Source organism: Lytechinus pictus, chromosome 12 (assembly GCF_037042905.1).
Source record: "Lytechinus pictus isolate F3 Inbred chromosome 12, Lp3.0, whole genome shotgun sequence".
Lineage (NCBI taxonomy): Eukaryota > Metazoa > Echinodermata > Echinoidea > Temnopleuroida > Toxopneustidae > Lytechinus > Lytechinus pictus.
The window spans coordinates 30672828-30699825 of NC_087256.1; the positions used below are offsets into that span (position 1 = coordinate 30672828).

General features: G+C 38.1%; 1 protein-coding gene across 1 annotated transcript in view; it reads right to left on the bottom strand.

Annotated features, from left to right (window-relative positions):
* LOC129272727 (Y+L amino acid transporter 2-like) overlaps positions 1-26548 on the bottom strand; it is a 43544-nt gene extending 16996 nt beyond the window's left edge. Inside the window, exons 1-2 of the mRNA XM_064107381.1 lie at positions 25600-26548; positions 575-700 (exon numbers count right to left, since the gene is read on the bottom strand). Of these exons, the coding sequence (XP_063963451.1) occupies positions 575-700; positions 25600-26203 (730 nt within the window). The 5' untranslated portion in view covers positions 26204-26548. The remainder of the gene's footprint in view (positions 1-574; positions 701-25599) is intronic.
* Positions 26549-26998: the final 450 nt, after the last annotated feature.

Here is a 26998-nt window from a genome sequence, read left to right on the forward strand (position 1 = left end):
CCTCTTGGTCATCTTGGCCCCCCCCTCCCATCAAAATACCCAGGCACCGTTCCTGGTTTTCCACAACTACAAACAAGTTACAATAATCATTGGCACCATATTAAGTACACATGACTGTCTTTTCTCTTGAGGGAAAGGGGAGGGGTAGAGAGATAATGATATAATGTAAGATATACATACAATATTCAATAAGTTCAAATTTAATTGTCACTAGTTTCGAATGGAGAATATAAATTGATTTAAATGCCTAGTAACGTTTGACACATTAAAATCTGCATTAGAATTGTATTTGATTGTCCAGTGCTTTAGACACATGAATGGAATAATCAACCAAGCATTAACTTCGATATATTATGGATCTACTGTATAACATTTCCACTACCATTTACGTGGATTTGTAAATAATAATTATTGTAAATTTCTACCTGTTCATGTGAAGATGGATTTGACAAATAATTAATTTCTCTCATTCAGCACCTACTAATGTGACATAATAAGCTCTGACATAAAAATGAACAATCTCGTCAATAATAACACATCGTAAATAAAAAAATAATAATTAAAAGAGACAAACCTTTTCCAAGTAACACTAAGCCAGATATGATGATTATGGAGAGTGCTGCTAGCTTGGCAACAGTGAAGATGGACTGGACACTGGTCGCTAACTTCACGCTCCGACAGTTGACGTACATGACCGTAACTGCATAGGGGAAAAAAAGACATGAAATATTCAATAATGCATTGGTGTGATTTAATACCACCTCTAAAGTTTATGAGATCATGTGTTTCGTTGAAGTATATTCTAAACTTCATGGCGGTTGGAGATAACGACCAATCAAACCTTGGATTGAGATTGAAACCTTAAAGATTCAAACGTCAATAATTTTAGATTTAGACACGAATCGTTTAGGATTCAAATCTATATCCCAAGGTCCTTATTTGTACGGCCATGTACGAGCGTCCTTGGTATTTCTCTAACCTAGTTTCTTGATCATGTTTACATAAAACAAACAGAAGCCGGTGGTTCGGTTTATTGCCTATTGTCCCAGAAAACAAACATTCTGTTTGTAACTTTGTATTTACCTATAAATATGGAAGGGAGGATGTATAAAATGGCCATAACCAGGCCAATATACTCAGTGATGCGAAATAACCTGTCCACTAGCATTTTATCCGGCAATTTTGTTAAAATATCGGAAATCGGGTCGGATTATTTATTAACCATTGCATTGGTTATCAGGAAATATTGGTGCTTAGTTTTTCGGATTATAACGAATCTAAACTTGTCATGAACTGCAGAACGAGTTTAAGGACCATTGTCAAGTCACGTGTCCATCCCAAAATTTAGAACTACAAATTCTGACAAAATTGGGAATAAACCAATTATGTGGAAGAATACCATTGAATAATCAAATAATGAATCGATCTTAATGTAATTCCGTCTCTATCCATTCATTCCAGTGCACCACCTTGAAGGCCTTTGCTTATTTCAGTAATTAAGTTTATGAAAATCTAAATACATTAAGGGTTGTAATTCCTAGGCCTATATACGCTTGTATTATCGTGCATTTAAGCTTTCGTTAGGTGAACTCACAATATATTAATGGGCAAAATGACAGGTAAAATTGGATTCACCCACAAATTACCTGTATCTCAATGGATATACCCGCCACCAATGAATGGTAAATTCAATTTATGTATTTCAATGGTTATACGTTAGAGTTATATGTTGTCTCACTCTCAAGACAAAAACACAACTTATATGTTTTATTATCCCGAGCACTACATTGGTTCACTATGGACTATTCACTTTCAGGGCTTTTAGGCAACCATTTTTTTTGCAATGTTACGACACGTTACATTAAAATAAGTAAAGAATGATATTAATGTCTATAGAAAGGTGTTGATCAATAATTTTAAACAACAAAATAAAACATAATATTTTGCTTGCGTGAAAAGAGCCAAGCAACCTCGAATTATAGCACCAGTGACGTCATGCATACCAATATCGGAATATGGTGCAGTTAAAGGAAATTAACACCAAGGGGGTCTAGTAAACAGTGAATCTCCTCCCAACCTATCTGTATAAGAATATGATGCATATTATAGGCATACCCTCTATTAACAATAATATTGAGAATTTTGCCTTTGAAAAACAATGATGGCCATTATTCGATCTTTTTTTTAAAACAAAAACACCCAGAAATGTCATCGTGCGAGCATGTTGTTTCATGTCAAATATTGCGGGATGAGTGTTTGGGGGACTACATTTCAAGACTACAGCCCCTTTCACAATAATTGGTGTAGCGACTGCTTACAACCGTTGCGATTCTGTGCAACATATATTGTGACCAAAATCGCAAACGATCGCACGAGCAACTGTGAAAGCCCCTTACATTATATTATAGCTTTGATCGACGTGAATGCATATTGTTATACCAGGGACCAAAATCTAACGACTCCAAGTAATGGTTCACTGAAAACTAGGGCTCTTTTACACTGGACTGCATCTGTAAAAGATGGTATTGTCCATCCAATATTCATTGCGTGCAAAAGCGATCGAGGGTGTGACCTTAAATGACCCTCTGCAACTCCATGCATCAATTAGGGGCCCCACTATACAAAAATTACAAGGAAACTTGGCTGGTTTTATCACTGTGTTAACTATAGGGATAAAAAAAACCAGTGATTTTACATCAGGGATTGTATAACGATTATTACGAGTTTTTTTAGAGTGAGAATTAAACTTATATCAATTCATTCGTTCATACATGTATCTCTTAAAAACAAATTTGTTTCATATCATATTTCCAATTTCAAAAGACATACATGAAGAAGGCTTAGTAAGTCTAGTATACATGTAGGCCTAGAAAGACTACGCAGGGGCCGTCGAATGGTTTTAAAAGTGTATGGGGGCCACTAGCGTAAATCCAAGCGGTAAACCTATTATTCAAGAGGGGGGGGGGCGACCATGCTAACAAAACACAATCAGGGGCCCATAACACAAAGCATGTAGCAATGATCGTAGACACAGTTTGCTACGATTGATTCCATTGACTACAATGTACAATCAATCGTGAAAATCAAGCGTACGATTAATTGCTAACCTTTGTGTAACGGTACCCAGGTTATCATTTTTACGTTTTTGAAAACGTTTATTAAAAAAAGTGTGTGCGTGTGTGGGGGGGGGGGCGTGTTCCGCAGCCCCTACTATGTGATATAGAGAGATACGCGAGAGTCGCTTTTTAATGTGAAATGTACAAGCAGCAAACAACTTTGACAAAGGACCCCATGGAAGAACAGTGCATCTTATTAATACCGCTGAAATGGGCCATCCTCCATATGACCTGTACGATAACTTATATTGAGTATGTATATATTTTATTTTTTATATGGAAATACAAACCAAAAAACAAAATCCATGATTTTTTAAAGATAATTCAGATTTTAGTGAGGTTTGCATAGGGCACATTCGTTTATTTTTAACCGCCGACGTGCTAAATTAGCATGAATACTCGTAAACAGAGGTGGTGTTAGATTATGTCCCAGGGAGTTGATCATACAATTATGAAATATGTTAACAGAACTGGTTTAACAGAGCACGGACGTATAATAGTTTCGAACCCAGTTATCATAAAATCTCCGCTCTACTCGACTACCACTACCACCAGGAAACAAAAATACAAAAATGTAGGGGAAAAAATAGTAAATAATGGTCGGTTGCTACCCTGGAATCAGAAGTACCAGGGTATAAAAATCAAAAACATACCAGCAATTATTTAAAATAATTATATATCAATGGTTACATCGGTTACAAGTATTTACACTTTCATTTGAGGTAGTGGTTCATACAGTTAGACTGCATGATTTGACTACATATCCCACGAAAACCTCAACATGAAATCGAAATTCCACCACAATATAAATAATCCAAGCCCCCAAAATATGACATATTATATACAGAACCGAAATCTGTGATTTGCAGCATTTTTTTTTTACCTCAGTTCTTGTACCATATGGTTGCAAACTAATGTTAAAGAATATAATGATGAATATACGGTCGAGAGCGAAGAAACTTATTTTTGTGTTGCTTACTACGAGATCGCTTGTTTTCTTTTTTTAATGAAAATTGAAGGATCTTTATGAAAGCTTGTAATATAATAAGGTTTAGTAAATTTCGGGGACCCTCTTGCCACCCCTTGCGTACAGCCACTGACGTCATAATCCAAGTACTGTGACGCAACCACTCAATAGGTGAACAATGGACCATATGCTACTGTAAATTCATTTTATATCTACAAAGGAGATGATTGTATTGTAATAGAGAGATTACAGGATAGTCATATTTTGGAGAGACACAGAGGTACTTTAACATCCATGGTGGCTCAGCAGCCGGCCTATGGCACCCGCCACATGAACGGTAGGTCGTGGGTTCGATCCCCGGCCAAGTCATATCAAAGACTTCATAATGGAACCCTCTGCCTCCCTTTCAGGTGGTCGAGATTTGAGTATGGGTAATGGTAACATAATGGTATGCAGGGCCCACTGGGAAGTGCATCAGAGCTGAAGTGGCTACCCTGGGTAAATAATATAACAGTATAACAACAATATTATTGTTGGTATCTGAAATACACGTTGAAGCTATGCCAACACCTTATCAATCACATGTTCACAAAATTCCTTTATACTGAACATTATTAGTTTAACAATTTAATATCCTGAGCGGTTTTTTGAAAGAAAATCCCTCTGTTATGGGTTAGTGGAGTTATACATGCAAATTCGTCACAAGTTTGTTTTGTGTTTACATTACCCATTTCAGTGAACAATGAAAGGGACACCCCCTCCCACGCCCGACTATAACTGGCAATGAATAATACTACAAATGTGTATCCCTTTCGTGGTCCCCTAAACTTATTACTTCATACTAACGATGTAACTGTATTGTGATACCATATTTTGGTTTTATTCGTTTTTCTCGGCCTGTTGCCCTTCCATAATATGTACCTCCCAGGTAGATGATGCCCAAACACCACACCACACACTCGATTCATATAATAGGCCATGCTTGATTGGGTCGACGGTCAAAGTCATAGTAAAAATAGTGGAGGTTAGAATGATGGGAGGCTTGCACATGGAACGGGGTCATTTCTATTACCCAGGCACGAAGGGCATTGGCGCTCCCCGCCATCTTGACCAGATGGCTAACCCCCGAGCCCCGTTCCCGAATATGGCTACATGACCGACATGAAAGGGATAGACATTATTCTGAATGGAAATAACGATAGGAGCATCGAGAAGATTTCCGCAATTAAGAACGCGTGGAGGAACCAGGGAGATGCAGGCTACGAGCTCCATGGATGAACATGTGCTTTCATCGCAGACCTGCCAACCTCTGGGAAAGAAAAACTGTATTCTGTGATTAAAAAAACCCTGTATTTTTCCCCAAAAAACTGTATTTAATAATAAAATGCGTGGCGCACTCGCTCATCATGGCGCTCAAGCTGCATGCAAGCTAAAATGCGCACTACTCTTGCAGATGACAAAAAAACATTGAAACATGTGTATATCTCACCCTGGTTTTAACAAAATGATTTAAAAAACAAGTTACCTGAATTGCATTGATCTAATAACCATATTTGTGTAAGTTTTATGAAATAGAGACATATAGAGATGATTCTTCTCAATAAATTACGATTTTGTTTTGCGAAAATCATAGGCGAATTACATCCAAATGAATTCTCATAGTCATGGACACCATTAGAACAACGGGGAAAAAACACAAGAAGTAACAAAAAACCACAAGAAGTAAAAAAAACAACGAAATATAACCAAAACAACATTCGGGAAATCACAAACAAAGAAAAAACGTTATGTGTTACGGGGAAAGAATGAAATTTCAATGACTAGAATGAACAGTTTCGCTAGCCCTATCTATTTCCTCGTCATGACTGTTAAAACGTGCAATCTAACCATTTTAGATATAAGAATATAAGAACATATTTTTCTAACCATTTTACGAACAGCTTTAAGAAATATCTTCAGTATTATTATTTTTTTTTAATCTGATTTTGATTGCTTTGGGAGTGTGGTAACACTAACTACCATGCAAAGGTTGATTTAACGGGCTGCTTCTGAAAGGCAATATAAAAATTGAATTGAATGTCAAACCAATGTATGGGAAACGAATCGGGAAACGCGACCAGCAGATCGATACTTCGCAACTAAAATTCATAAATGAAAAAAGATACGCCCCTTAGCCACTAATTAATAAATTCCCCCATCCCCAAGCTTCCAAGTGCGAGTAAACTTGAATCTAAAAATAATTATAAAGATTGCACTTTTGTGAAAGATTGTTTGCTCATCTATTAATGAAATTGTTTGATATCATAAAAGCGACGTCTACCTATTACCGAGTCAGTAAAAACCACCCCACACGTATACACTGATCCCGTACAGTAAAGGTTGTAGTCTTCAAAGTACATTAACATTAAACATTTCGTTCGTTTAATAATCTACTCAAAGTACGTAGTTATTTTTCCAGGTTTATCATTGTTTGACCAAGACCCCATATAACCTTCAGTATAAAACAATAGAGCATCAATAAATTAATAACACAGGACCTGTCAATGAAATGGGTGCGTGTAAATACCACCTTATCTCAAGAGTGCAGAGTCCAGAAAAAATGGAACACATTCGGGATTGGTGGGGGAGGGGTACGTATGGCCCCCTCAAATGACAAGAGGGGTGCTTTACATTGTGTAAGTAGGTCCATGACACATAATGTGCAATAAATAATCAATCGCATCTCTTCATGTAACATAACCCTCTCCCCTTCGATGTGCCAATTGTGATGGTGTTTTAACCGTAGTTGATTTGTTGCATTCCTTGCGATATTTAATAATCATTTATAAGTTTGAAAGTTATAAATTATAATAAATAAAGAAATAAAAAAGAAAATTCTTACGAAATTAATAGTTGATCTGTCGATTGACAGATCACCTAATGGACGTATGTAACTAACAGATAACAGAAGTCAATACCTAATTTATAAGGGGCAGCGCAAAAACGCTCTTTTGTGCTTCTTCTTCAAACAATTTATTCTCCTCTAATTAAAAAAATAATTCCACAACTTGAAAAGTCAAAGGGGTGGTCGAACCCCCCCCCCCCCTTGAAGTACCGCCCTAATAAGATGCTTGCGAAATCGTATTTCCTTTAAAATGATAGTCATGTCCTGTGAAACATGTTGGCTGAACATCGAAGCTTCGTCGACTTTTCCTAACGATGTTGACCTGTCTCAAATATTTATCCATAATGCCATTGTTCAATGTTTGCCTAACATTTTTATCGCTTTTCAAACATGATGGGTATCAGCTGTAAAGGGGCGAGTATTGATTCATGGTGAGTCCACAAAAGTAAGTCTTCTACGCTCAATGTTTTATTAACAGGTAAAGGGCTAAGAGGTAATCGCCTCGAATTACCTTCGTTAGTATAGTAGGGTTCATAATTATGGCTCAGTGGTTGAGCTCCAGCCTCGTGGGTTCGATCACGGGAGGAATCATAACAAAGAAAATGGGATTTTATGTCTTCTTGTCAAACGCTCAACGTATTAGAATGGATAATTTAGGTCTTTTTAGGACCAGTGGTAGTTTAGGATTATTTAGGGGTGTCCGATCATCCCTATCCGATTAAAAAAACTATGCTACTATACTAACGGGACCAAAAGGGTAATGCTATATATGCAACCTATGTAGGGGCCGCTGGAAGAACAGTTCCTTCATTTTGTAAGAGCTGAAGAGGCTACCCTGTGTATGTGTGAATATGAATTATCATTATTGTGTCGCAGTGATTGAACTTAGTGCCAGGGTGCATGGTCTTCCCCTTTAAAGATTCTGCAACAAAACAAAACCCCTTGACTGACCCAGCTAAATAAAGACAATGGGCTATATACACACATATACACACAGAAGGCTGCGGAAGTGTGATGTCATGGACATGGTAAACTGCCGATTCGTCTACTGCCAACTCGTCCACTCATCACATAGTCTACCTTCATTTAGTCTAATGCCATTCCGTCCATCAACATTTCGTCTAACAACAATTTGGTCCTATAACCATTTGGTCCAATAACCACTTCGTATAATCACCAGTTCGTCTTTGACCATTTCGTCTACTAACCAGTTGGTCTAATGCCCATTATCTTTGCATTCATTTCGCACAATTAACACTTATCCAATTAGACCAGATGGTTTATGGACTAAATGGCTATTGGACCAATTGGTTATTTGACGAAATGGTGAGTGGACGAAATGGCAATTAGACCTTGTGGATCAGGCGCGGATCCAGGAGGGGGCCGAGCCGGCCCCGGCCCCCCCTATTTTTTGACAACCTGCAGAAAAAGTGTACTATAGGAAAAACACTAAAGAAAAGTAGGAAAGAGGTATCATACCCAGGATGTGTAATTTACAACCTCGTAACGGCCGGCCCGACCCCGAAAGGAAAGAAAAAAAGGGTGAGGGGAAGAATTGGAAAAAGAACTTTATATAAAAAATTTCGCTCGCGCTTCGCGCTCGCATTGCCTGTGCCAATGAATCACATTCAGGAGGATTAAATGACACTTATATATCCAGATCTGAAATCAATTTGCACACAATATTTTAGCTCGCACATCAAGCTTTAATTACTTTGTTTGTTTTACACAAATTGTTTATATCAAAATTTTCAGCTCGCGCTGCGCGCTCGCATTGTTTGATTTGTGAGTTACCTATCCTCTTTGGAAATTCTTACCAAAATTTGTCAAAATGCTCCTTTATCATGTCAGTATATAAAAAAATTGAGCTTGTGCTTCGCGCTCGCATTTAATTGTTTGAGACACACAGCTTTTTCTGTATTTAAATAAAAACACGTTTAGACTGTCCAGTTTTCAGGTCGGAATATCAAAAATTTTGAGCTCGCGCTTCGCACTCTCATTATTTAATTGGTGATACTTGTATCCTCTTCATTAATCACTAAAAACAGTCCTAATTGAGTCCCTTTTCACGTTACTATGATAAAATGTCGGCTCGCGCTTCGCGCTGGCATTGTTTAGTTGGATACTTATCTTTTTCATGATTATAAAATCTCCTTAGAATCTTCAGGTCTAAGGACATAAAATATCAAAGAATTTGAGCTCGCGCTTCGCGCTCGCATTATATATTAAGACCACATGATATACCTTATCTTGTTTATAACAATAAAAACTAACATATACTTAAAACTTCATTCTCTAGTTAGGACTACCCCCTGAACCCCCCCCCCCAAAAAAAAAAAATCAGATTATAGCCGCCTATCGAGAAAAATGTTAATGAAAATATTTTTCGGCCCCCCCTATTGGCGAAAGCTGGATCCGCCCCTGTGGATAGTGGACGAATTGATGATAGACCAAATGATAGATGACTTGGTAATTAGACAAAATGGCATTGGACAAATTGGAAATAAACTATTGACATTACCCCTGTATCATTCGAAGCATGGAGCTAAGTGTCAGTTCACTGACTCATGCAGGAGATCATGACACATGTCGGTCTGAGGTTGATAATGCAGCTGAAAGTATCGGCAATTAAACCAAATCATATTCTTTGAGACAATCAGAAGACAATGACCATTCTTGACCATTGTCCACAACAATTAGAGGGCCTTGAATGTCTCGCCGCTGGACTTCTTTTCCTTCTCTGAATAAAATGGTCAGACAATTCTTCCCGGCACAATCGATCCGAGACTTATTATGGCACAGGTCGGAGGGTGAATGTGTGCGTGGGGGGAGGGGGGGGGGGTACTTGAAAAGCATTTGAAAAGTATTTGAAAAGCAACACATCATGAATGATTCACAGGACGTCGGGAAAGTGTCCTACCGTAATACGTCTTCACTCTTTTTATAATGTTGGTCCGTTCTATACCAGCATACTCTTTATCCGATGGAGAAAATTGAACACCCCTCGTCCTGAATTACCCCTGGTGGGTGTTTCATAAAGCTGTTCGTAAGTTAAGAGCGACTTTAAGAACGACTGGTGAACCTTTCTTACGCGCGTAACAATCGCCAATGAATATACCATTTACCACAATAAAGGATCACCAGTCGTTCTTAAAGTCGCTCTTAACTTACGAACAGCTTTATGAAACGGCCCCCTGGTCTTTAATTATTGCATCAGATGTACAGGAAACATACGGTTTTAAGTTCATAACGGAGCTTAAAAATGGTGTTTCACATTTCGATAGACGGGTACAACATTAGTTAAATTTCATTTATTTATACTATTTATTATATGTTATACATGTATATTGTTCTTTGTATACCAACAGCCGGAATATGATTTTATGCCAATGTAATTTCTTTTTATTTTGAGCATGACAATAAATTTTGAATATCTGAATATCTAACTTACCTTGAAAATGTGTAGAAGACCATTTCAATAAATACGATCTTTATACCGGAGAAGATCACCTTCACCATTTTCAGGTAATCGCTCTTAATCGTTTTACAGTGCAGCATAAAATAGACAGCATGTAATGTATAAATACCAGTAAATTGATCATAAATAGTATATGAAATATCACATGGACTTTAAATCGATTAAACTGTCAAAGTTTTATTTACTGAATGCAGGTCCCCTTTACCATATTGACAATGCACATAAAAACGCAGATGATGATGCGACACACTTCACAATATATCTCATACTTTGAAAGTGCTTGGAAAACCCCCACGAAATTGACAGAATGGATACTGACGGCAGCTGCTCGAAGTCTTCTGTTTAGATGTTAAGTTTAAGATGAAATAAATTAAATAAAAAATCAATATGAACAATTTAAGCAATCTTTCTGACATGATTTCTGTTGTGTGTAATGTAGATGTAGTTTGTAACCAGCTCAAAGTCCCCAAATAATGGCAATGTCCCGGATGGAGATCTATGAAGGATTCAGTTTCTGGAATTGGCACTGAAATATGTCACGCTGTTAAAGATGTTTCAGAAATGCACCAAGTTAAATAAAAATCGCTAGCTGTTTGCCATTGTGTTCCGAAACCCCCTCATAATCTTGCAATTTAAAGTCTCTTCCCCACCCTCTACTTCTTCCCAGTTCTCTACTCTTTCTTTGCCGCGCCTTTTATGATTTTACAACATAAAACAAAAATACGTTCAAATAATATATTCCCGGCCCCCGGGATATTTATATCCTTAGAATGAAGACCTGTTTCATTTTCCATGCTTTCCATTTAAAACACTAGGATTTGGTGAGAAATTTTATCACAAATCTTGGCAAGTTCCGAAGAGTAAATTGGATTTATTGGTGGCTTGAAACAGAAGCTTTTGCTTTTGATTATAGAAAATATTATCAAATGAAATATGGGTCTTGATTATGGTCTGGCATCTTCTACTAAAACCTCAGCTTTCCACAGGAGAAAGTATTGGGGTTTCTAATGCGTGAGATAACTTTATCTACAATCCTTGACACGGCTTACCGACACAAATGTTACAAAGGATGACGGTTGGTAGCCAAATGTACGCCAAGTAGCAGGGGTCATCAGCAGGGAGAAACGCCTCAAGAAGATACTGGGCAAAGACCATGCAGATAACAGCCTGTTGAGCTGGCAACATCATAACCATAGAGATCCATATGTAGAGGAAAGATAGGAGGTCACCGAACGCTGCCTTGATGTAGGCGTAGTGGCCACCGGAAGATGGGATGGACAGACCAAGCTCGGCGAAACAGAGAGCACCAAGCAAGGAAAAGACACCACTGATGGCCCAAATGACCAGGGATGCACCCACAGAGCCGACGCCAATGAACACGCCCTTGGGAGTCAGGAAAATCCCCGAGCCGATGATGTTGCCGACGTTGATCGTGACCCCGCCGACAAGGCCGATCTCCCGTTTGAGACCGACCTTGTTTGGGTCGTCGAAGAATTCGCCGGTGATTCGGTCGAGTCCTGCTTCACTGGCGCTGTTGACCGTTAGACGTCTTCCCATTGTCGTATCCTTGACAAGGTTTCGCTCCTATCAAGGAACTTTTCAGGCCTAGAACACTTCGTTGCCAAGAACGAACAACTCGCTGACGGATATCTCAGTTTCCTATGAACAGTTTCCTTCTCACAATCTCCTTCTATTCGCACCATAAATTTAGTAAAAAGTATGAGCAACTGAAACTCATCGAGGAAATGTCTTCCACCAGCGTGCCTCGCATGCTTCAAAGTCAACCCAGAGGTAAACCATTTCTGAATAAAACATCTCGTTTGATTGTCAAAATCGGCTCCAAGAAACAGCTTGACAAACCAAAATCATCTAAAAACTGTACCAAAGAAAGCAGATCAAACCAGAAACGAATATAATCTCGAAATTGTATAAATCATTATTCAAATCTTTGGGACTATCAACCATTTTCACTCTTGTTATCTTGTGTTAACAATGGCAGGTGCAACTAATGATGGAGTCAAACACAGTTCACCTTCACCAATTAGAGGTGTCCTGCATGAGAGCAATATCAATCTAGAAACAAGATAACTGAATGAACTCGAAGTTAAAATAAATACAGAAGGCGTAATTCTCATCATTTATTTTGTACCATTTATAGTCCAAGACAGTGGCGTAACTACGGGGGGCATGGGGGGCACGTGCCCCCTCCCCCCATCGGCTGGCAAAAAAAATGGGGAAAAGGATAAAAAGAGGGAGAAAGAAGAGAAACGTGGTGGACAAGAAGAAATTATTGTTCATTATAATGCTATATTAAAATCATGTTATGTTATATTACTTTTATTTTCATAACTTTATGAAACATAATTTGCTCAGGGCCTATGTCTTGTTCCTGGTGTTTGCATTGTCTGTTTAACGAGATATATAATCCTGTTGTACCAAAACCTCCCGTTTTTTAGTTCAAGTCTATATACACCAAATATATTTCCTCGCACTTCGAGTTATTATTGTTTTATGTAAGTGACATATGCTTCTTTTTAATGACTACTTTTAGTAATTGCCCCATTTTAAGCTCTTACTATAAAACATATCCTTCCGTGCTTACGTTCGCATTAGTGGATTGGTAAGATATGTCTGCTCTTCATGAATTCCTAAAATCAGTCCTTAAAATGTCCCTTTTTCTGATCTGAATATCAAAAATTTTCAGCTCCCGCTTCGCGCTCGCATTATTTGGTTAGTGAAATACATATGGTCTTCGTGAACTCCTACAAACAAGCTTTAAAATGCCCCTCTTCAGGCCTGAATATCCTAAATTTTCAGCTCGCGCTTCGCGCTCGCATTGTTTGACCAGTGAGATACATATCCGTTTAATGGCAACGTCCTTAAAATGTCTCTACTAGGTCACTAGGTCAGTATACCTTGCAACTGAGCGCGCTTCGCGCGTTCACTAAATGACTCAATATTTTTGCCAACGGATATTCTATGGATGACATCTCCAATGTAATACCAACGAAAGAAACATGATAAACTATTTAAGTAAGTATTTATTAAGTACATGCTGGGGGGGGGGGGTCAAGAAGCATCTTGCCATTGATTTTCACTGACAAGTTTGCTCTTAGCCAATCAGATGCAAGGATTTGAGTAGCTTATAACAGTGGTCAATGCTGATTACCAACCATTCGCTTCATGTCAGGGTCCAATGGTGTTTCTCCTATACGATAACTGCGAGAGATCTTTGATTTCATCCACCAATCAACCTTGCCATTGACATGATTGACCTTGTACGTTCAACTTGAAACTAGTGGATGTCATGCATTGGTTCCCATCAACAATTATGGCTTTGAACATGCAAACCACGAATAAGAAAGAACTATTGAATATACATGGATGCATGAAAATAACTTTACTACAATACTAGTTTATCATTCTCCGGATGCATCCTTTGGAAATTCCATTACCATCGGTTGTAATGTAAACCATTCAGAAAATGAACGAAAATGTCCGTTGGGAAAGGGTTGGATCTGAACAATAATATTGGAGGCGATTAAGGCAGATTATGCGTTTAAAGCAAATATTTGTTTTCATTGATTTATGGGAAAAAATATGAAAAAAAAACGTTCATGGGATTTCAAAACTGAGAAGTTCCATTATTATGTGGACACCCTGCCCTTGATTTCTCAGTTACTTGAAATCCAGTATAAATGCACTATCCAGTCGTCGACAGAGAGAAGCTATAGACAACAGCATCATTCACAGAATTGCAGCCGATGACTGCCCAATTTCCTTACGAATAATTTGTTTGATATTTTGCCATCGCATTACACGCGCGTTCCTGACCTCTGGCTACCAAGGTCATCAATCTATCGAACCGACTTTACCACAGTCACACCGGATAATCCAACTCCAGACCGATAAATCTATTACGTTATTACCAATGTGATAGCATTGGTCGGTTTTGGAGCCGGTTCAGTGAGTGTGACTGAGCACAATTGGACGGTTACCCATTTCAATTATGAACCTGAGCTTGACTGTGTGCGAGCCAGGGACAGGGGCACCTCTGGAAACAAGAAAGGAAATGAATCGTGACAGCTGCATCTGTGAAGTCCAGCATGTCCACATGAAAGACTCATTTCACGTGCCACTTATCAATGGTGGGCCTATACATTTATAGGTCTCACGCGCGTAAAACAGTCCCCATAGACTTGTGTGTTAAAATGGCACTTAAGAAAAATTCATCAAAAATAAATGTGAAATTAGAGGGTCGAATGTTTACTACCTTTGGATAGGATATATATCTGACATTCAATATCTGACCAGAGAAGGGTATCGTAGCCAGCTCATTTTAAAAATAAATCGCCATTTATGAAGATAACTATGATGGGATCAAATTCATCAACTGAAACAGTAAAATAGCCCCAATTCTTCCGCCAGTCAAAAAATAGTTCCAAATCATTGATATATCTTCCCAAATTGGGCAAAGGAAGTTCAGTAGTTACCATTTCTAGAATCAGTGTTAGATTTTGAATCATATTCATACACTTTTGTCAATCAGCAATATCAAATTTTAAAAATTCGGGTTGGGTCGAACGGATATCTTTAGCCCTCCTGATGTAATTAGGCTCATGGCACCTTATAGTACCAGCTTACATATTCAAGCCTATATGTTTACATTGGATTTCTTTAGGAAATTACATTAAAGATTATTATTCATGTAAAATACACCAGCACGGGCATCTTTCTTTCATTTCTGATGGAGGGAACTGTAGGTCCGCGTGTAACGAGTTCCTGATACACGTTCTCTCTATTAAAAAAAAAAACCTTGAAAGTAAAGGCCTATGTAAATATCAGATGGATAATAATGAGATTATTCAAAATATTTTCTCAAGTATCAATAATGATGGCCAAATTTATTGCAAACCGTTTAACCACTTTTCCTAAACCGTTGGGAAGTGCTTTCAATGAAATATGAGCAATAGCGAGGCATGTCATTGTCAAGAATGATCAATGTGAAGTCTTATTAACTTTTGAGGATTTTTTTTCTGTAAATTCAATAAATGGTCAAGACAAACGGTTTACAACTATCAAAACGGATGTTTTCTATTGAGTTAGTTTAAACGGTGCTACTTTTTTGATTGAGCACTGGTATAAATTGGTATGCTGTGCAAACCCTTCACTCGAGTAAAGGGTCTGAATTGCAGCCTACTCATGCCTTGTGTATTGAAGGTCCTCTCAAGTTTTAAATGTGCTAGTCTTTGCGAGAAGACACACTTGTTGATCAAAGTTTCAATCAGGGTCTGTGCCTGAAGACTAGGTATAAATGTAGATATCGTTTTCGAGAGCTATACCATTTCATTTTCTTAATCTATCGTATGATATGTATGACTATAGTAACAACACTTTGGTGGTGTCAGTACAATGTACTTTCTGGTTCAGCCAATGATTAACATCCCACTAATTCTTACTAATTGCGTAATAGGAAGCCATTAGGCTACTGATTAACACGATAAAAAAAACCTGGGTCCCGTAAGGTTAGCGATTAATCGTACGCTTGATTTTTACGATTGATTGTACATTGTAGTCAATGGAATCAGTCGTATAAAAATGTCTACGATCATTGCTAAGCTTTGTGTTACGGACCCCTTGTCACTACCTCAAGTAAGACAAATCACGCCTAGCATTTTGAAAGGACTTCATTGGCACACCCAAACTTAGCCGAAGTGTTGCTTTTAAACCAGAAATACATGTAACTTTAAAGATAAAAAAGTCCCGCGAGTATAGACCTACGAGTAATATAGATCTACAAATCATTCTTACTACCACCCATGGCTTAACTTTATGAGACGATAAATAATATAACATGCCTTAATGATAAGTGACTGTCTGCAATCCGAGACTACACGTAATGCACGCGTCATATCGCCGAGACATAGCTAGTCTGCAGGCGCAGACTATGAATTGGTACATCAACCAACAAGTGGGTCTTGAGGACTCTTGAGAAAAGTCTAGCACAATCCCCAAAGGGCTGATGGGTTAGTTTGCAAGCAAAGCCTCATATCTGACACTATAACTAAAACCATGTCTAGAGTGACGACTAGACTCCAAAGGCTCTCTCTCTCTTCTCTCTCTCTCTGTGCCAGCCACAGCACATCGTGAATCTAGTCTCACTACTTCAGACTCTGCATTATGCACTTTGAGAAATTACAAAAGCCAAATTCAGTGCCAATAGGCTAAACATTCAGACCACTTTCATCAAACGGAAGGGTTATGGCTAAAAAGCAACCTGACGATAGACCTTTATTGTAAATGATCATTGTTGTTGTTCAAATCGAGAATATTTACGAATCAACCTCATAGACACCGTTCAAAGATTGTGATTGTGCCAAAATAAATTTGTGCCTTGAAAGTAATCCGAACCAGACTAACACACCTTAAGTCCAAAACAACAACAATATCAACTACCTTTCTTTGAAAACTGGCAGAACTTTGAACCCAGTGAGTTCACATAGAAGCATGGCCAGACTTGCTTGCAAAGCAAAATTTGTTGTTTCCTTTCTTCTCAAAGGCCTATTATCTTGCATGGGTTTGCCTTTATCATTTAATGAGCTAAACTGAGACAGAATGTATCGGAAATGGTCATTTTCGAAGGGGTCATGTGCACTTCTGTACTTTGGGGATTAATTGTTGGCTAAGCTTTTTAAGTGACACAAGTTCAATGTCCAGTCATCACGATGAGGGTGTGTCGATGGCCCTGGGAAGCGGGGGTGCTGGAGGTCACTGAAGCACCCCAAGATTTGCCTAGGGAGAGGGGAGGGGGGTGCTGTGTATGTTATACATCATACATTGTAGGCAGCGCCCCTTGGTGTCCACAGTGTTGGGTAATGAATGTTGGTTAAAAAAATATATATAATATATACTTGTTTTTATTACCCAATTGGGCAAATTTTAACCAATAGTAGGGAAGAAAGTGTGTTGCCCAGGGTTGGTTAAAGGTTAGGCATTTTTTTTGCTCAACTATTTTAAGAGTGTAGGTATGCTAAAAAGTTGAAATTTTACCGAAATCACATTCAGTTTGCATTGAAAACCTGTTTCATTTGGGGGGGGGGGGGCTTGTCAATGTTTTCTTCTAAACCAGCATCCCGATCAAGAAATCGTTCTTATGGCCCTTGGGTGAGTTAAAATGTATGCAGGGTCCAATATAACGCAACATAATGACATGAATAAATGAAAACGGTAAATAATTATAATTTATACTTCAATGATCAATCACATGGAGGTCCATAGAATATAACATTTGTGCTGTTTCCATTGGTCGTACCGTTGTTTGTTTTCCCTTTGGTGGTTGGAGGGGGGATATGGGGGCGGGGCAGTTTTCCTGCTTATCACGCCAAGCCATGTTGGGTTCTAACCTCCCAAGCATCTACAGGTGGGCCTACAAAAGCCCTACATATCGTCGAAGAACCAAAGTTGTTAATGAATTTCTGCAAAAATATCAAATCTGGGACCCGTTTCATACTAGACATGACCATCATGGCGACTACCATGGAAACCTAGATTGTTATTTACCGCTAGGTTCTCTTACCATGGTATTTGCCATGAAACGAGACCCTGATACATCCTTCAGTCAAAAGACAGAGAATTTGTGCTAGATTGAGCAAAAAGTATAATTGAAAATTACAAAATAGCATTCCATACTTCTCGCTTGGGACAAAACTCTGCTTCTCCTCAAGAGTCAGGCGCGATCGCGGAAATAAATTTCGATGCAGGTAATAGGTCTCCCAATCGTTTCCCTATTTTTCCGTTACTTGAAATGAAAAAAAAATTCAAAATCCTCTTTGATGCTAAGCTACATGTATTGTTCTGAGAGGATTTCATTAATTATTAAAGATAAACAAACAATGACATTGTGAACGAGCGTGTGTTATCGTTTGAACCTCTATGATTATTTCAAACGAGACTCGGTAATCCAAGTTAATTCCTGTAACACCGTTACGCCCAATATTATGCATCCTATGTAAATCAAAGATGATAAAAATTACGGATGTCTAGCAATGAACGCCATTGTAGTGCACGTTGATGATGTCATATATCGCTTACAGACTTCCTTCGTTGGATTTGATATAAACCATTATATAAGCAAAGCAAAGGTTATACTTATATCGATGCCCTTCACAATCTTCATCCTGATTTATTTTTCAAGAATGAAAATAAAATTCAACCACATGATTTAAGTTGGCACATGTCCAAGTAATGGAAATGAATTGTATACCAGCGCACTCTTTTGAGTTTTTTTGAATGCCTTTGTCATTAAAAAAAATAATTCATAAGAGTATACGGTCGAGTGAATATTAGTTAATAAAAATAAAGCAGGCGGCAAGGGATTTGGTGATATAATAGTCCATTAAAGTAGGAATGGTTATAGCTTTATTATTTTTCACGAAGGGTATACGGAAAGGTTATAATCAAAAGACAGCGAGAGAGCAAACTGAGCGAGCAGATTACCACTTCACTTCCTGCATTCTGAAACTGAAAATGATGTGTCTAGAGCATTTTCTTTGGTTGCATCAAGGAGTGTGGAGTCAAGGAGTCTAACTCCCATGGTGGGATTATTTTTAAAATGTTACGATGGCAATTTCTAAGGAGAAAAGGCATGAAAGGGATAAGTGGGGGGGGGGGGTGGTACTCCTCAAGTTTATTCATTATTGTCAAGATACATGCGTTGGATAATCAACACCGATTCTGGGATCGAACGAGGGGTATTCAATGCTAATTTTGGTTTCCTTTTTCAAAGCATTTGTGGTGGTGTTCTGAAGGTGTATTTTGAGGACTTCTGTCTTAAGCCCTGTATCCGTTGCACAAAATTCACTATTATGGTAACTTTGCCATATATATATGTATAACCCTATTTGTAGTTCAAAAGATTTCAAACTCGGCTGAAAGTTTGCGGACAGCTGAACATCAATTTTATGGGCGTTACTCATTTTGAAGACAGGTGTAAATAATAATCATCGGAAGTATTAAAAACCTTGCCAGTTCTAGTTTAAATAGGCCTATAATTTCCTATCAAGATACACTCACTGCTGTTTGGATGCCCAACACTGATATCCCACAAAGTGAATTACCCGCACTGGCGTATATGTCAAAATATAAGAAAAAATAGATTTGTTTGCATTAAAAGGGTAAACATTTCTTCTGCTTGCTTGCTCGCTTCGCTCGTATCTTTTGCCCCATCCGTATATCTGGCCCCCTCAAAATGCCTGGCTCATTAAGCTATTGCCTATTAAAGTTTTAGGGGCACATGTAGGCCCTACGTAATTGCACAAAATCAATTTGTAATTTTTCCTCAGTGAGAAAATTTGCATTTCTATGATATAGCAATTCTGCATTTCTGTACTTGCTCGGATGTAGACCACTGAACTGTAACCAGCTCATTGATGAAGACAAATGCCTTCAAACGAATTCGTAGTTTCACGTTTTTAGCAGATCAATTTTTATCAATAGTCGTTTTCTGGCAATGCGAATATTTCAACTGAAACTGGCCATGCTGAAAAGAAATCAAGTGAAGAACACGAACTCGAGATACGAATGTAAATTACACACTGTCAAAACGCTTGAAAAAATGTCAAGCAAAACTGTTGAAGTCCGTCAAGCTATTTGCTTAATTTCTAAAAACATTTTGTTTATTTTTTAAAACAACTTGTTCAAAAATCAACAGTCGTTAGAGTGACCGGCTTTACAGCGTTGCTTAAAATTTTTTAACAGCGTTTTTGCAATGTAGGGTTGATTGTGCCGGTTTTATTTTTCACACTGTCGTTGCCAAATGAAGGGAATTGAAACTACAATTGAATATCATGGGATGTAGAACCTACATGTATCTATAGGCCTAAATACTGGCGAAACCGACTACCGAACAATCAAAGTTATTACGATATTAAAGGGATGGTCCGGATTGAAAGAATGTATATAGCTTAATAAATAGAGTAGAATTCACTGAGCAAAATGCCAAAAATTTCATCAAAATCGGATAACAAATAACAAAGTTATTGAATTTTAAAGTTCAGCAATATTTTGTGAAAACAGTCGTCATGAATATTCATTAGGTGGGCTGATGATGTCACATCTCCACTTGTTCTTTTGTATTTTATTATATGAAATTAGGTTTATTCTAATTTTTTCCTCCAAGAACTAGAAAAATTGGATTGTCAACTGATTTAGTGCATTAGATATTTATAGCAGCAACTTCTTTCATTATAAGGGAGACATATTATTCACACAAGTATGAAATAATGAAAAAAATATGATTTTATGTAATTACATAAGAAAACGGAAAGTGGAGATATGACATCATCAGCCCACCTAATGAATATTCATGACGACTGTTTTCACAAAATATTGCTCAACTTTAAACTTCAATAATTTTATTATTTGTTATCCGATTTTGATGAAATTTTCGGCATTTTACTCAGTGAATTCTACTCTATGTATTAAGATATAAATATTTTCAGCCCGGACCATCCCTTTAATACCATTAGCATAATTATATCATCAGTCAGTTTGGAATCAATGCGTTGTTCCGACTGTACATTCCATTTGCACGCGAAAATTATAAACCTCAGAAATTATTTGACCTCTACCCGACCTTAAACCCTTTTTATTGTTCCTTATTGGTTTTTGTTCTCAATTCTTTCATATCGGGCCAAGAGTGCAACAACCCGTTGGATGGACACACGATCGCTCTGAATACAATGCAATTACGTAATCTTGTAGAGGGCAGATAGATCCAGCCGGTCGATATGGGTCTACGTTTTTGTGTGTGAAGTACTAATCCTCTGTACGACTTCCTGTGGCTCCTGCATTGTATCCCAACTCACTGATTGTATGATCTTGAATTGAAGCCACGTCATAAAATTAAAGGTCAAGACCACCCCAGAAAACGTTGATTTGAATAAATAGAGACAAATCAAACTACCAAAACGCTGAAAATTTCATCAAAATCGGATGTAAAATAAGATAGTTATGACACTTTAAAGTTTTGCTTATTTTTCTCAAAACAGTGATATGCACAACTCAAATGAGAAAGTTGATGATGTCCCTCACTCACTATTTTTTTTTTTTTTTTTTTTTTGAATTATACAATATTTCATTTTTTTTTTTTATAGATATGACCATAAGGACCAACTTGACTGAATCATATTAAACCATGCTCATTCCACATGTTCAGGGAGGAATAATTGTTTCACTTGACAATGAGGAGACAAAAATAGAATATTCCCTATTTCATATAATAAAATACAAAAGAAATAGTGAGTGGATGACGTCATCAGTCTCCTAATTTGCATATCCACCAGTAGGTTTAGTGAAATTAAGCAAAACCTTGAAATGTCATAGCCTTCTTATTTTACATCCGAGTTTGATGAAATTTTCAGGTGTTATACTTGTTGGATTTTCCTCTTTTTATTCAAATCAACTTTTGTTGGGGTGGACTTGTCCTTATGTTATCCCTTGAGGCTGTTCTCACTCAGTTCCTTAAACTAGTTTAGTGGGAACTAGTTTAGTGGAAACTAGTTTAACGCTAAGTGAGAACGGTCGAAGCGCTCTTGGAAGCGCTCTTCCAAACCAGTTTGGAAGACCACCTCGCGATGTAGTTTTCAAGATCGCTTCGCATCGGAAAAGTGGTTTTAGCGTAAGTGAGGACACAACCGTTCTTCGGGAAGCGATCTTCGCACATTTTGAGCGCGCTACTCCACACGACAGGTGTAGAATGCCTATGCTGCGGTTTCGAATTTCGCGCGAAACGTGTCACCCCACTGAGAGCGTTTCCATAGCAACAAGAGCGCTTTACGTGAAGTGATTTTGAAAACCACTTTCGTGTGATCAAGTGAGAACGCTAGCAAAGCGATCTTCCAAACTGGCTTTCTGAACCGGTTCCCAGTAAACTAGTTTTAGGAACGTAGTGAGAACAGCCTCCTTGTCACAATGAAATACCGGAATACCGAGAACATAATTACTAAAATTGACATTTCTTTTATTATACTTATTACTACCACGTCTTGTAGAGTCACGAAGACGGTTGAAATGGGATAGGTATAAAGTGAATTGTGAAAACTTTTTTTAAATTCCACATCGCTTTGTTTGGAGTGTTCTTCTCCTACCTTCCCTGTTTGTTTTACACGATCTTCAAGAATCGCATTCATTGAACGAATTATCATGTAACGTCATGCTATAAACTCAATATTTCCTTGAACAATAAAGATCAGGAAGAAGGGATCAGAATCAATTGCTACTGCACAAAGATACTGATCAATTTGACAATTAGCCACCGAATGAATGTATGCCCGGATTCTTGATTCTTTATACTGTAATCTCTATTCGAAAGTTGTAATTATTGTTACGAGACATTGACCATGTACATATAAACCCTATGTTTAAATTAAGTTTAGTATTCCTGCCGACTTGTTGATTTATTCATATTCCTCATCTCATTTGTAAACTTCATTTCCTTGAAAGCATTATTTTGTATTAGTAATGTACCAGTGAAAGGCAAATTTCCCGTCAGGAGATAATAAAGTTATCAATTCAATTAAATTATAATATCATCTCGTTCTTCTGCATGGGTTATCCTTGTAGAACAATGAACCCATGTGGTGTCTTTATGACTAATGTATAAGAAGTAGAGTGGTGGTATGATAACATATAGGATTAATGGATCTTATGAAGGAAAACCCGTAATTACTCTTTCAAAGGCATGTATGTCATAATAAATCTGCCTTTAAGCAGTATTGATCACATCACAACGTCTCCATTTAATTCTAAGGCAGCTTGCCAACACAGTTCGGTGTATGGACATACTCCACTCCCTGTGGAGCATTTCAGTCAAGACCCTCCGAGCCTCGCATCCTGCCGGGTACGTGTTGAACACCTTGGAGTAGACTTGTTAACCAAAGGGATGCTAGTACCTTGGTGGGATTCGAACACACCACCCTCGGCAGGGGTCGGAACCGCTTACACCAAAGCACGTCCATATGCATGACTGACTAAGAATCTTACTAATATTGAAATATTTAATTATGATACTCGAAAGATTGTGACGGAAATGACACCAAGATCAGGTTAGTGTCCCTGTACAGGGACACTAGATCAGGTCAACCGATAGTGCCCTCTAGTATAGGCAATTGTCCTCATCACCAGATCCATGGGAGAGGACATGTTAGTGTCCATGCTTTTCTTACAAATACCATTATACCACCATCAACAACAAGCAGGCTGTTGCTGTTATGGGTGGTATTTTGGGAAAGATTGAGGAAAGGTGATTCGTTATGAATATTAATGACAATAAGATCTTGCATGAAAATGGTTCGCCAGAAATGATTTTCCCCCTTTTCCCCCAAAGAATACTTCAGATAAGAATCATGCCATTTCTATCTTATCGTTCTTGAACCTGTTCTTCGACAACTGAGAAAGCACACCTTTGTCAATATGGACCAAGGTGTATGTATGTCAGATGGCCAAAGGGGTCGCAGATCCTCGAAAACATGACGGCACCCCGCCCACTCCTTGAGAACCGTTTGCCAAGCACTCAACCAAACACGTCTATTCACCCATTTGCCGTGAAGTTTATATCTCTTTATCGACGATGATATCAATGGTCCAATTCTGAAGTACAGTTTTTGACAAGATAAATCAAAATTAGACTTGCCTTAAGTTATAGTGATAGAAGCAGATCATTATCAACTATCTTGTATTGTTTAATATGTGGAGTAGGGATTTCGGGTGCAATATTAGCTTGAGCTATGATCAGCACATGGCATAACGTGTGTTATAGTCCCAGACTGTCTGCTCTAAATGCTACCATCGACACGAAATATTAATGTGGAAGTATTTATCTCTGGAAAGCTTGCATTTTGCGACTAAAAATTGCTCGCTTCCAACAATTCTAGGCATGTACATGTATTCATGCGTATTCAATGAGCAAATTGATAATGTCATAATTATCCCGAGTCCCCACTTGTTCTTTTGTATTTTATTTTATGAAATTCGGTTTCTTCAATAAGTTCAATTTGTTTCCTCCAAGAACTTAAAATTGGATTGGCAGCTGATTTAGTGCATTAATATATATTCGTTGCTGCAACTTATTTCATTATGAAGGAGACACATCATTTACACATGACGATGTATGAAATAATGGAAAATTTATGATTTCATGTAATAACATAAGAAAAAGGAAAGTGGGGATGTGACATCATCAGCCCACCTAATGACTTCACAAAATATTGCTTAACTGTGAAATTCAATGACTTCGTTATTTGTTATCAGATTTTGATGAAAATTTCGGCATTTTGCTCTATTTATTCAGCTATGATATTTTTAGCCCGGAGCACCCCTTTAACCATATCTGTCTTCTTTTTTAGATTATGAAATAATTAAAAACAAAAATAGATCACTGCTCATGAGATAGTACGTCTTTAAAGATCAACACCTTCCCTCATGCCTCTTTTTGTTATAATTGGGTTAATATCAAGATGTTACAAGGAATTATTATTTGGGCCTATATGTTATATTAACATTATTTCGATTGTGCGGATGCATATAAAACAAAATAAAACATGAAGAAAAAAATATCATGCAAAAGATATCCCTGTGATTTTGATTTTTTTTTTAATTATGTTACAATGTAATAATACCACTATATTCAGTACCATCACTTTTCCCCTAATCAAAGATGATAAATCTGTGTAAGGAAATCAATTTTTCCCAATATCGGGTAGAAAGGGAACATACATGTTTGCTGTGTATTTTTTTAACCCCATATTGGGCTATCTCAACGCAACATTGCGTTAAATTTACAAACTAAAATTGGGTATCTAAAGCAACATGCATGTTCCCATTTTACTCAATAATGGGTAGGGGGTGCATATGGAACTCTTGCCACCATGTTTAGAGTGGTAGTGTGTGTGGAACTTCTTTGTTGGCTAACTACAATTTCGACATTTGTAAAGTATGGTTGCTCATGATCATCATCATCTGCCCATCTATTTTTCGTGATTTTTAAAATCATCATCATGATCATGCATCAGGCAGTATTGGGTAATTACATTGCTTCAAGTATGTAGGTTTATACTGTGGCAGCGGTGGGATGATGATACGAAAGTTGTATACTTACATTGTGCACATATTGCCAGGATACTGATAGCAGAGGCAGGAGGATTACATTCGGCCATCATGAAGAAAGGTTCAAGTACATACTGAGCACACGTCAATGTGATCACCGCAATGGCTACCGGCTGCATCATCATACTCATTGTCCAGAGCAACAAGAAGGCCCAGAAGTTTCCGAAGCTCTGCTGGGCGTACACGTAGAAGCCTCCCGATGATGGGATCATCGTCCCCAGCTCTGCAAGGCACAGGGCTCCGATCATGGAGAACACCCCGCAGATAGACCAGTTCACCATGGTCATACCGACACTCCCCGACCCGATCAGGACACCCTTCGGCGAGATGAAGATGCCGGAGCCGATGATTACACCGACGTTGACCGCGACACCGCCGAAAAGCGTGATCTCGCGTTTGAGCTCCACATTGCTATCCGAGGTGGATCCAGCATCATCATCGCCGGCTTCTCTCGCCTTATCGGCCAGTCTGGTTTCAACATCGGAATCACCATTCTTATTTGGTCGGTAGACGACTTGACTGTCCGCAGTGTTGCCTGCAGGAGCAGCGACACCATTCGCCGCGTTTCCGTTGGTCATGGAATCCTCTTCCACCATGGTGAAACTGAAATATTGTTATGGCTACTACCAACAAATACCCTGTCTACTCCGATGTAGGCCCACTAGTTGTCGACACCAGATTTTCTATGTTGAATAGTAATGTTTGTCCTCAAAGACCATCGTACATATGTCGGCTTTGTATCCAAGTGGTATAGCTGAACTGCTGTAAACCCACTGTAGATCGCTGAATGAAATCGGTGTGTGAGTGTTTACATCTCGCGCCGCGAGTTCTTCGAGATATGATCCTGTTCTCCTTGCGAGCGATCAGACACGCATGCTTCGTATATTTACCACTCGAGTTAAACAAACCTTGATGTGTATCACACACTGTGGAATACCTGTGGTCAAACTTGCCACTGGGAACCCCTTTAAACCGGTTTTGTGTATCACGCCTCACTGCACTGAGAGCACTTTACAAGCTTGCTTTGTGTGTGTGTCAACGAGTCTGGACATTCGGCCAGCAGACAACACAATTCAACATCCATATCGCGTTCTATTCTCAACACAACCAAACGTGGTATATAAATGATATATACCGCCTATATATCTCATCGTGCATGATTGACATTGTATTGTGTTTATATTACATATTTATAATTGTTTTGACACTAACAAATCACGATTAAAAATGTTTCAAAGCTGTCCTTTGTCCTCTTTTCATGGGGGATGCAGTATGGCACGACTCATAATATTGTTTCATATTTCTTAATTTATTTCAGTGAATTGGAAAATGAATTGATTAATTCATAAATTTATACATATGTTTATGAATTACTTATTTTATTGGGACCT